The sequence below is a fragment of the Bombina bombina genome, chromosome 1 (assembly GCF_027579735.1).
Source record: "Bombina bombina isolate aBomBom1 chromosome 1, aBomBom1.pri, whole genome shotgun sequence".
Classification (NCBI taxonomy): Eukaryota; Metazoa; Chordata; class Amphibia; order Anura; family Bombinatoridae; genus Bombina; species Bombina bombina.
This window is the reverse complement of record NC_069499.1, coordinates 606,548,277-606,561,444: the sequence shown is the minus strand read 5'-3', so window position 1 is coordinate 606,561,444 and position 13,168 is coordinate 606,548,277. Positions and strand designations below refer to the sequence as shown.

The 13,168-nt window shown below is 38.8% G+C and overlaps 1 protein-coding gene across 4 annotated transcripts in view; it reads right to left on the bottom strand.

Moving 5' to 3' along the window:
• LOC128645753 (diacylglycerol kinase delta) overlaps nt 1–13,168 on the bottom strand; it is a 245,823-nt gene that overhangs the window by 73,196 nt on the left and 159,459 nt on the right. For all 4 annotated transcript variants that reach the window (XM_053698976.1, XM_053698975.1, XM_053698977.1 and 1 more), the window contains one exon: nt 11,265–11,427. In XM_053698976.1, the coding sequence (XP_053554951.1) occupies nt 11,265–11,427 (163 nt within the window). The remainder of the gene's footprint in view (nt 1–11,264; nt 11,428–13,168) is intronic.

The following is a 13,168-nucleotide window of genomic DNA, read 5'->3' as shown; positions in this document are numbered from 1 at the left end:
GACACAGCTACTTAACAATCTCTGAACTTTACTATAAATCAACTATGCATTTGGTTATCATCACTCTCTAATTACAACAGCATCCTACTCAGAACTTTATAACTATTTCTCTGCTACAAGTTGTCATTGCTGAAATATCCTGCTGCAAATATGTTAACATATTCTGAACTCTGCATCTATGTGTTCAATTAAAAGTTTTCCTGTGATTCTCCAATATATGTTCAAACAGTAATTGATGCCTTAAACTTAACTTTCACCTGTGCTGCTCTGCTAATTACTGACATACAGCTCTTTATAATAATACCTGTGCAGCTGTGCTTTAACTCTGACATACAGCGTTATATAATATTATGTACTGTGAACCTGCAACAATCCTTAGTTTGCATCTAAGTGTCAATCTTTTACCAGATTACTCTGAAGCCTGAACATTCCACTTTGCTATATTTTTCTCTCATTGAATCCTGCAGTTACTTCTATTAACTAACTATAAGTCACAGTGAACTCAGAATATATTGTATACAAATGTTGCACTCTCCATTTATTCTACAATAACTTCTAGCAACTATGAATCACAGAATATCATCTATCCACGTCCAGGATACTCTTCCCCGGGTCAGGGGTCGGTGTCTTCAAATCCCTACCACTGCCCCGAGGGTCTGTGTCCTGAGCGCATGTACACCGGATCATGACAGAATGTTAATGCCTAAAAAAGGGATCCAAAGTGGTAGTGGATGCACCGACCCTCAAAGGAAAATAAAAAATTACAACATAACTCAGACCCAAGCAATCCCTAAAGGAAAAACAGAAGATTTTCAAACTTTAAAAAATTTAAAGACACAGTACTCCCATTCTAGACAATCCTCTACTCATGTTCGTGGTTACCATTTTGGTGAAACTGATCCTGAATCTGACTATGAAAATGAAGAGAATGTATCCATCGATTCAGCAGAAAAAATTCAGATCTTTAAAGATTTAAAGAGACAGAACAACTTTTCTAGAATTTCATCTGTTCCTCATGTTCGTGGTTTCCATTTTGGTGAAACTGATTCTGAGTCTGACTATGTAACTGAAGAGGATGCATTCATAGATTCAGCAGAAAAAATTCAGACCTTTTAAAGATTTAAAGAGACAGGACTACTGTTCCAGAATACCATCTACTCCTCCTGTTTGTGATTCCTATCCTGATGATACTGATTCTGAGTCTGTATATGTCAACAAGGAGGATGACTTCACAGATCCAGCTGAATTGGCATTAGACTGGTATGAGCGCAACTTTAATTCGCCACAAACTCAGACAAGACCTCAACCTATTTGCTATAATGACATCCTTGGTTGTTATATTTACAACATGGATGATACAGACAGCTCCCATCATGAAACCTCTCATGGAAATACTGATCTTCCTATTTCTGATATTACCATGGATTCGTTAGATTGGACAGATTCAGAGCTGGAAGAAAGGACATCTGGTTTACAGACTGCTGTTAGGAGTAAAGGTCCTCTCAACTACTATGCTGATTTATCACATCAGAATTATGCATCCAGTGATGAAGAGGATTTCTGTTCTCAACCTTACTACAAGCCACAATGGCAGCAACCTAAGAAGCCTCATACTGGGAAGAAATCTAAGCTCTCTAAGAAAAAGAAGAAGAAGAAAATCCTTCTGGCCACAGAAAATCAGAAGTGCAAAGAGGAAACTCAGCCTGATTCCCCTGTTTTAGATTCTGTTGTACCAGACCCTCTCTTGCCTCCTGACACTGTCAACACCGAGCTGGATGATGTCTATAGTCACTATCAGTCTCTTCTTAAAGCATCTAATGGTATCTCTTCTCAGACTCTACAACAACTACAAAAATTGTTTCCAACTATTGATTTCTTGCATCCCTCTCATGCTGCCTCAATACCTGTAAACCCTGTGCTAGAAGCAAAAGATAATTCTGTTCCAGATATGCAACCTTTCAGGTTACCAGAGATAATCCCTGGAGAATTTAGCTCTGATATTCAAACTCAAATAAGCATGCCTGCTGAACTCCAGATAACTTCTCAGTCAGAATCTTGTGTCACAATTCCTCCGCATCTACCTGAGTGTGGCATATTTCAGTACACTTTACCTTCTCAAAATTCTTCTGTTATTGCATCTAAGAAATTGTTTCCCTTGGGAGATACTTTGCATCAACCTACATTTTCTACTACATCAGTTTCCTGTACAGGAATTCCTGATACTCAATCCTGTGAGGACAACTTTGAACCAAGTTCGCAAGTGGACATTCTTGAACCTGATACTTGTACAAAAGTTCTTCAAGAAGATTCCCCTGTGCCCATTCCTGTTCCTGTTTTCCATGATTATACTACTAAACCTGGCATCAAGGTGGACTCTCCTGTTTTTGACCCTGGTATGGGTATTCCTTTGTTTAACCCAGAAATGGGTGTAATAATACTTGATCCTGAAGATAGCCATGCCCTCTACTCAGAAGCGAGTATGGTTCTTGGCTCTAAAGTGGGTCTTGTTAATTCTTCGTTTATGAACCCTGAAGAAAGCCTTGCCCTCTGCTCAGAAGAGAGTATGGTTCCTGGCTCTAAAGTGGGTTCTTTTTCTTTCTCTATAGTTGAACCTTGCCCTGGCATGGGCATTCCTTCACCTGATCCTACTGAGGATATGACTGAACCTTGCCCAGATGTGGGTACTTCTGAACATTGCCCTGGCATGTGCATTCCTTCACCTGATCCTACTGAGGATATGACTGAACCTTGCCCTGGTGTGGACATTCATATACCTATTCTTAGTGAGAACACTTTTGATTCTGAATCCAGTAAGGAGACATTTCATTTTGAATTAGAAGATGGCAAGAACTGGACAAATCTTGCACTCTACACTCCTATCTCCTATTTTGAAGAAAGCCCTGCTATTGCGTTAGAAGTGGCTATAGCTTTTTCTTTTGGAGTATATCTAATCCTCAGCCAAGAGGTTAATTCTGAGGATACTCAAATCTCTGACCCAAAGGTGGTTAATCTGGTTATCAATCCAGAATGCTGCATCTCTATTTCTGAAGCTGAGGAAAGCCTATTCATATCTCTAGGACTGGCTGCCTTTTCATTGGCTATGTACATGGTCATCTATCATGAAGAACATCCACCTGTCTACCCTCAGGATGATTCTGTGGTAGGAAGCTCATTGTATGTTACGTTCATGCATTCTCACGATGCCTACAAAAAAGTTGACTTCAAGTTTTGCTCTCATCATTGTCAAGATCTTTTGATACCTGAATTACATGGCCTTTACTTCGTCATTCAACTTTTTCAAGAGATCTCCAACCCTCCTTTCTTGATTTCCGATTGGACTCACTACCTCCATACACCTACTACCGATTCTCCATATCAATTTTGTTCTCTCTCCTTTTGGATTGTATTGGGCGCCCGGAGGTCGTCTTTAAGGAGGGGAATCTGTAACATATCTCAGCCTAATGTCACTATCCCTTTAAGAAATCCTTCTCTGACTGCTGCATTTGGGCAGTATTCACATTCAGCTTGCCTGCCTGCCTGATTAATCATTCATGCACCTGATTACCTCAGCCTCTTTTTAAGCCTTCTCAGGTCTAATGTGCCTTGCATTAACATTGAAGTTGTGATCCTGAACAACAGAGGTCTGTGACTGTTTCCTGCATGAACTTAGCAACTATTCCAAGATACAGCATTTTCTAATTACCTATGCAAAATATCATCAAACCGCAAGTATCAAAAATATCTCCATTCTGTTTCCTGGACACAGCTACTTAACAATCTCTGAACTTTACTATAAATCAACTATGCATTTGGTTATCATCACTCTCTAATTACAACAGCATCCTACTCAGAACTTTATAACTATTTCTCTGCTACAAGTTGTCATTGCTGAAATATCCTGCTGCAAATATGTTAACATATTCTGAACTCTGCATCTATGTGTTCAATTAAAAGTTTTCCTGTGATTCTCCAATATATGTTCAAACAGTAATTGATGTCTTAAACTTAACTTTCACCTGTGCTGCTCTGCTAATTACTGACATACAGCTCTTTATAATAATATGTACTGTGAACCTGCAACAAACCAAGTTTGCATCTAAATGCACAAACAGTAATTAATGCCTAAACTTGCAGCTTGTCTAAGTACCTGTGCAGCTGTGCTTTAACTCTGACATACAGCGTTATATAATATTATGTACTGTGAACCTGCAACAATCCTTAGTTTGCATCTAAGTGTCAATCTTTTACCAGATTACTCTGAAGCCTGAACATTCCACTTTGCTATATTTTTCTCTCATTGAATCCTGCAGTTACTTCTATTAACTAACTATAAGTCACAGTGAACTCAGAATATATTGTATACAAATGTTGCACTCTCCATTTATTCTACAATAACTTCTAGCAACTATGAATCACAGAATATCATCTATCCACGTCCAGGATACTCTTCCCCGGGTCAGGGGTCGGTGTCTTCAAATCCCTACCACTGCCCCGAGGGTCTGTGTCCTAAGCGCATGTACACCGGATCATGACACCTTTTTAGGTTTCCAGATAGATTCAGTGTCCATAACTCTTTCTCTGACAGACAAGAGACGAATGAAGTTGGTTTTAGCTTGTCTAAACCTTTAGTCTCTATCATTCCCTTCAGTGGCTATGTGCATGGAAGTTTTAGGTCTCATGACTGCAGCATCGGACGCAATCCCCTTTGCTCGTTTTCATATGAGACCTCTACAGCTTTGCATGTTGCACCAATGGTGCACAGATTATACTCAGATATCACAGTTGATATACTTAAATCCCAACATTCAACACTCTCTGACTTGGTGGTTAAACCATCACATTATTGTTCAAGGGGCCTCCTTTGTTTATCCTTCCTGGACTGTGATCATAACAGATGCAAGTCTTTCGGGTTGGAGAGCTGTTTGGGGGTTTCTAACAACACAAGGGGTTTGGGAACCTCAGGAGACGAGGTTACCAATCAATATTTTAGAACTCTGTGCTATATTCAGAGCTCTTCAGGCTTGGCCTCTATTGAAAAGATAATTTTATAGTCGATTTCCAACAGACAATGTCACTACAGTGGCATATGTCAATCATCAAGGGGGGACTCACAGTCCTTTGGGCAATGAAAGAAGTCTCTCTGATACTTTCTTGGGCAGAATCCAACTCTTGTCAAATTTCTGTGATTCATATCCCAGGAGTAGACAATTGGGAAGCGGATTATCATCAGACTTTACATCCGGGAGAGTGGTCTCTCCATCCAGATGTGTTTTTTCAATTGGTACAGATGTGGGGTCCTCCAGAAAAAGAGTTAATGGCCTTGCGTCTGAACAAGAAGCTTACAAAATACCTTTCCAGGTCCAAGGATCCTCAGGCGGAGATGGTGGATGCTCTAGCAGTTCCTTGGTTTTACCAACCTGCTTACATTTTTCCATCTCTGGTTTTTCTTCCAAGGGTGATCTCCAAGATCATAATGGAACAATCTTATGTGTTTCTGATAGCACTAGCATGGCCTCTCAGGTTTTGGTATTTTGGACCTTGTCAGGATGTCCAGTTGCCAGCCTTGGCCACTTCCTTTAAGGGCAGACCTTCTGTCTCAGGGGCCATTTTTCCATCAGGATCTCAAATCTCTAAATTTGATGGAATGGAAATTGAACGCTTAGTGCTTAGTCATAGAGGTTTCTCTGACTCAGTTATTAGCACTATGATACAGGAAAATGTAGTATTGGGTTTGGAAAACCTATATTTCGTGGTGTTCAATTCATGATTATTCTTGGCATTCTTTTAGAATTGCTAGGGTTTTACAGTTTCTTCAGGATGGTTTGGATAAGGGTTTGTCTGCAAATACTTTGAAAGGACAGATTTCTGCTCTTTCTGTCTTATTTCATAGAAAGATTGCTAAACTTTCTGATATTCACTATTCAGGCTTTGATTCATATTAAACCTGTTATTTAATCTATTTCTCCTGCTTGGAGTCTCAATTTGGTTTTGAAGATTTTGCAGGCTCCTCCTTTTGAGCCTATGCATTCTCTGGACATTAAATTACTTTCTTGGAAAGTGTTATTTCTTTTGGCTATCTCCTCTGCTAGAACAGTTTCTTAATTGCCTGCTCTCTCTTGTGAGTCTCCTTATCTGATTTTCTATCAAGATAAAACTGTTTTGCGGACTTCATTTAAATTTTTTCATAAAGTTGTGAATTTTAACAACATCAATAGGGAAATTGTTGTTCCTTCTTTATGTCCTAATCCTAAGAATACTCTTGAAAGGTCTTTACATTCTTTGGATGTGGTAAGAGCTTTGAAATATTATGTTGAGGCTACTAAAGATTTCAGAAAGACTTCCAGTCTAATTGTTATTTTTTCTGGCTCTAGGAAAGGTCAGAAAGCCTCTGCTATTTCTCTGACTTCTTGGTTGAAACTTTTGTTTCACAAAGCTTATTTGGAGGCAGGGCAGTCTCCGCCTCAGAGAATTACAGCTCATTCTACTAGATCAGTTGCCACTTCTTGGACTCTCAAGAATGAAGCTTCAGTTAATCAAATTTGCAAAGCAGCAACTTGGTCTTCTTTGCATACTTTTACTAAATTTTACCATTTTGATGAGTTTGCTTCTTCATGAAGCAGTCTTTGGTAGAAAGGTTCTTCAGGCAGTTGTCTTAGTTTGATTCTAATATCTTTGATTTAAATTTTTTTGAAATTTTTAAGAAAACTTAATTCTTTTTTTGGATTTAATTTCTCAGCGGAAATAGCAGTTTTTATCCCTCCCTCTCTAATGACTTCCACATCTTGGGTATTATATCCCATATGTCACTAGCTCATAGACTCTTGCCACTTACATGAAAGAAAACATAATTTATGTAAGGACTTACCTGATAAATTAATTTCTTTCATAGTGGCAAGAGTCCATGAGACCCACCCTATTGTTTGTGGTTATGATTTTTTTGTATAAAGCACATTATATTTTTCAGTTCCCCTAATAAAGAGTTAGAACAACAGAATCGGATGCAGTACTAGAAATAAGGGATAATTACAATTAACCGCCACTAGATGGAAGCAAACACCAGGGAATCCCTATTAAAAATCTGTGCCAAGCTCTAATATGAAGACGGTACTGTACCAAGATCCTGGCATATAATAATGTAACCCAATGGTAAAGCACAAACATATATGGGAACAAAAACATACATTTCCTAAACCGGGGGGGGGGGGGAATCACTCCCAACAAAATAAATATATAAATTGGCTGTAGTGCTTGGACGCACTCGACCTGCAACATTTGCACCAGCCACTAAACTTGACTTCAGATTATGTAAGAGCTGGAGATAACAAGGAAGGAAACCCCAGGGACTGATCTGTAAAGCGCGCCAAAAACATTGCCCGTGGCGAGAAAAGTCATTTAGTAGTGCAAACCGCCATGGGGAAGACAAAATGGTGCCACAGATAACATACACCGTTAGAATCAACGGTGCACATTGCGATCACCTTCAGAGCCAACCTTAAGGAATGCACTTCAAAAACCCCATATTAGAGTTAATTAAATTCATAACAGCTTGCGGTAGCCTCCTCACATGTTCAGCCGGAGGTACCACGGCAGAAATAACAAAAATACTGCGGTAAAGGAGCTTAACTGTAAATGCTCCAATACCATAAAAAAACTCTAAAACGTTTATAAAAGGGCATTCCCCCCACTGGTGGTATACTAAATGTAAAGGCAGCTGAGTGACATAGTCACAAAAAGAGCGTAACACCCCATGGTCATACTGAGGGCTAAAGTGATTTGTCTGCACCAGGTCCTCTTAAGGAGATGCTGGTTAGCCCTGCCGCTTTCATAAAGCTGCATAAGAGTATGGAACTCCAGACTGCTCTAATTAAAGAGATATCCCCAGCAGAGGAGTAAGGAGGTGCCAGCTGGTCTCTTTTAAATGTCTCCCTTTCCCAGATGTGACAGAAGACAATCACAGCTGCCAGGGGAAAGGGCTAAATAAGTAAAATGGACTTACCCTCCAGGGTCTCTGCTGTGGAGCAGAAACAGCACCTCCAGGTCTGACAGCCTTCATCCGCATCTGGCAGGGAATTGAGAAAAAAAGGAAAGCAGTGTGAGCTTACACTGGTTGCCAGAGGGGGTGTTAGCACAAAATGCTGGAAGGAGGACAGAGAAGCTTCCCTGCGACATCCAGCAGCTAACTTTCAACAACACTCTGAATATTTACATGGTTACTCTGTGAACCCCAGTCCTGTCTTGCAGGGAAACTCCCCATTAAAGGACTTCCAGAAATCTACAGAACACTTTCTTCTCCAACCTCCTAGTTTACTAGGCAAAGAATGACTGGGGGAGTAGGGGAAGTGGGAGGGATACTTATAGCTTTGGTTGGGGTGTCTTTGCCTCCTCCTGGTTTCCAGGTGTTGAATTCCCAACAGTAATGAATGAATTTGTGGAATCTCCCTGCCATTGCAAAGGAAAGTGCTTTTCTTCAGGTCAAATGAGGCAATGCTTGGTTCTTGCCTTTAGAATAATCAAACTTAAAGGGGCGAAGATGGAAGATAATAGAAGCCACTTTTAGGCCTGAAACACTGTAACACACATTCCACTAATGCATTTAATCAATAGGATCTCACTACAGAGGATATCTTCCACTATGCCAAACAGGTCTATCAATAAGACATAAGCCCAGTTTCATCTAAACTTTTAGAGACCCAATTTGGCTTGCACAGTGCTTGGAACAAAACATGAATATATATATATATATATATATATATATATATATATTTGTACATATTATAAATTATTCAACAGCTAAATACCACATGATATTTTGATAATAGACACCAACAGCCAAACAGCCAACAAAAATGTGACCGCCTAAGATAGCCACCACCAGATAATCACAGTATACAAGTAAAGCCATTATATGTGCAGCCAGCAACCAGCAGCTAGCTCCCAGTAGTGCATTGCTGCTCCTGAGCCTACCTAGGTATGTTTTTCAAAAAATAATACCAAGAGAAGTAACTTGAAAAGTTGGCATGCTCTATCTGAATCATAAAACTTTAATTTTAATTTTGACTTTACTGTCCCTTTAAACAGATATAAAAGTTTACAAAGAAAATTCTTAATCTGTCAGAGCTTCTTATTATTGTATATAACTATGGTGCTAATCACAATTTTCATTTGATAATTATCTGCATTTTAGGCTGAAGCAATCATAATCCGAAGCAATCACAATCTGAACCATTCACAATCAGAAGCATTCACAATCAGAAGCATTCACAATCTTAAGCAATCACAATCTTAAGTAATCACAATCAGAAGCAATTATAATCTTAAGCAATCACAATCAGAAGTAATCACAATCAGAAGTAATCACAATCAGAAGCTATCACAATCAGAAGTAATCACAATCAGAAGCTATCACAATCAGAAGCTATCACAATCAGAAGCTATCACAATCAGAAGCAATCACAATCAGAAGCAATCACAATCAGAAGCTATCACAATCAGAAGCTATCACAATCAGAAGCTATTACAATCAGAAGTAATCACAATCAGAAGCTATCACAATCAGAAGCAATCACAATCTGAACCATTCACAATCAGAAGCATTCACAATCAGAAGCAATCACAATCTGAACCATTCACAATCAGAAGCATTCACAATCAGAAGCAATCACAATCAGAAGCTATCACAATCAGAAGTAATCACAATCAGAAGCTATCACAATCAGAAGCTATCACAATCAGAAGCTATCACAATCAGAAGCTATTACAATCAGAAGTAATCACAATCAGAAGCTATCACAATCAGAAGTAATCACAATCAGAAGCAATCACAATCTGAACCATTCACAATCAGAAGCATTCACAATCAGAAGCAATCACAATCTGAACCATTCACAATCAGAAGCTATCACAATCAGAAGTAATCACAATCAGAAGCAATCACAATCAGAAGCAATCACAATCAGAAGCTATCACAATCAGAAGCAATCACAATCAGAAGCAATCACAATCAGAAGTAATCACAATCAGAAGCAATCACAATCAGAAGCTATCACAATCAGAAGCAATCACAATCAGAAGCAATCACAATCAGAAGCAATCTAAATTCTCAATACTTAAAGGGACAAATTTATTTATTTCATTATTCAGATAAGAGCATGCAATTTTAATTAACTTTCCAATTTACTTCCATTAACAAAACGTGTGCAGTCTTTTTATATTTACATTTTTCTTGTCACCAGCTACTACTGAGCATGTACACAGGATATATGTATATGCATTTGTGATTGGCTGATGGCTGTCACATGATACAGGATGAGTGGAAATACACATAACTACTACTTTCTGGGAGATCATACTAAGTGCTATTGCATTGTTTTGTTTTCAAGCATTTGTTGATTATGCAAATCTACTGTATTTACTGGCCCTTTAATTCCACAGCTAAAATGACTTGATCAACCCCATGACAACACCTTTTACAATTATTAATGAGTAGCACAAAGATTTTTAGAATGGATCCCAGCTTTTTGCATGAGTGAAAGACAATGAAATGACCTCAATCATACTGGATGATAACGTCACCAAAGACAATCAATCACTAATTAAAATGAGTGATATCTATAGCTCAATAAAAAGAAAAAATCAGCATGCAGGCCCTTTAGCCTGTGATGTAATCAATAAACCCACAAAATCCCCATTTTGTTTATCATCAATTCTGCACTTTGGTTCTAGGATTTTGAAATCCGGAGATTAACGATGCAGATAAACAATACCGAGACTGTAATCAACCCCTAGGTGTTTATCACCTACAAACACATAATGAATGCACTACTGGGAGCTAGCTGAACACATCTGGAGACCTATGACAAGAGGCACATGTGTGTAGCCACCAACCACCAGCTGGCTCCTAGTAGTGCATTGCTGCTCCTAAGCCTACCTAGAATTTTCAAATAAGGATACCAAAAGAAAAAAGTAAATATCATAATGTAAGTAAATTGAACATGTTCTTAAACTTCAATGCTCTACTGTAACCACAAAACGTTCTCCCTGCTTATATTTAAACTAGTTTTTAGCTCAGCATTTTATGTATCTAGCATATTATAGACCTGCTCTGAACAAAACTACATGCAAACAAAATGCATTCACCTCCAACGACCCTGCTTCTCCATTTTGCTTTTCCTTATTGTGCTTTCCTCTTCTGGATTATTAATCAAGGTGAACACCCTGTTCTCTCAACCTTACTCCCTCTCCCTACTCCATTGTTTCATACTCACCCTAGTTGTGGTCCCCCATTCATCAAATCGAACACCTGAGCTGGATTGAGGAACTGCTTGAACTTGCGCAGGAATTTCACACCCTGGTTATCTCCACTCTTAGAATTTACAAAGACAAGGAGTGGACTGGCACAAGAGGCAGGGGAAGTGGCCTTCCAAAATCCTAAAATGGTGACCAGCACATAAAAACATAAAGAAGAGAGGACAAATAAATAGGAAAAATTTCAAAAGTATTAATATTTTCAAGAAAAAAAATCATAAAGGGTAAACATTGTATAGTTGTATTCATTATTGTTCTATGAACACAGAAAGATATATGTTGATGGCAGATAAGAACCATCAAGTACAGTATGCCCATATTTCTTTCTGAAGTATAAGCTTAATTCATTCTTTGGATAGGTTTATGCATTCCTTAAGCATTTCTAAATTTCCATACAATATGTGTATTTACCACCTACAAAGCAGTTCCATGAATTTACCACACTTTCTGTACAGAAGTCCTTCTACAGATGAAACCTTAGTGTTCTACCATCCGAACTGAGGTCATTGTTATGAGGTTGTTCTTTACGTGCGACACACTTTCAGCCTCAGCTTTATAAACCCCCTTCACCCAGTGCATCATGTATTTACATCATGTGGTGCTAGTCCCAGCGTACTACATAAGTAGATCTACGTTGATCTTTTTTGCAGCCCTTGCATTCTTAGTTGTCAAGTGACAACTGAGACTTGCTGTTTTTGGCCTGCGAGCATTTGATTGTGCTCCCTTACCACATGAAGCCAGATCCCTCGATAGTTGCAGACAGTGACATTATTTGTGTCACTGTCTGTACCAAATCCAGTGGTGCCGGTGTGCGAGAGAAGGCGAGAGGCGGGTTGGCAACCAAAATCAGGAGGGAGGAGGGGCTGTCCCTACACTGCAGCAATTGGTTTAGAAGTGAGAGGGAATGATGAGTCCCTACATGACAGAAAAAATATTGGTTGGAGGGGGGTTGGTGGGACCCTACACTGCAGAAAAAAGTGAGCACTTAGAAGAGATAGGTGGGCAGGGTGTGGGGGATCCAAATACTAAAAAAAAACATATCTAAAAAATAAATGATAAAATACACAAAATATACAGTAAATTGTTACTGGCAGACAGGCTGTTAGTAAAATATATGGCATGAAGCAGTGGGAGGGGGGAGGGCTACAGGACTGTTTCGCGGGGGGGGGGGGGGGATCAGGGAGTCGTGAGGGTGAAGATGATTCCTACATTACATAAATTAAAAAATAACAACTCAAGTATAAAAAACCTAAACTGCATACTTGCAGACTGTCTGCCATTACCTAAGATAGTGGTGACCAGTGGAAAGGGGGGGCAGAGCAGCTTGAGAGGGTTCAGGGAGTGTCAGGTGGGAGGGTAATCCTTAAACTAAAGCAAAAATTACACTTAAAAACATCTAACTGACTAACCCCTTCACTGCCGGGAATTTTTGAAGTGTGGTGCGCAGCTGCAATTAGCGCCCTTTTAATTACCAAAAGGCAATGGCAAAGCCATGTATGTCTACTATTTCCAAATAAAGGGGATTTCCAGAGGAGCTTTTACAACCATTTGTCTTATGACTGCAATAGTTGTGTGTAAATAATTTCAGTGAGAAACCCAGTTTGCGAAAAAGTATTTTTTTATATGATGATGGCCCAGATCAATACCTTGGGTTGTCTACTTAAAAAAAAAAAAAAAATATATATATATATATATATATATATATATATATATATATATATATATATATATATAGTTTTGAGGGTCAATTTTGAGAATTTGGACAGTTCTGCTATACCAAATGAGAGGCAGCCCATTACATCATTTTAGACATAGCTGCAGAACAGAGAATTTTCAAAAATAATAAAAAATATGTACATGCTTG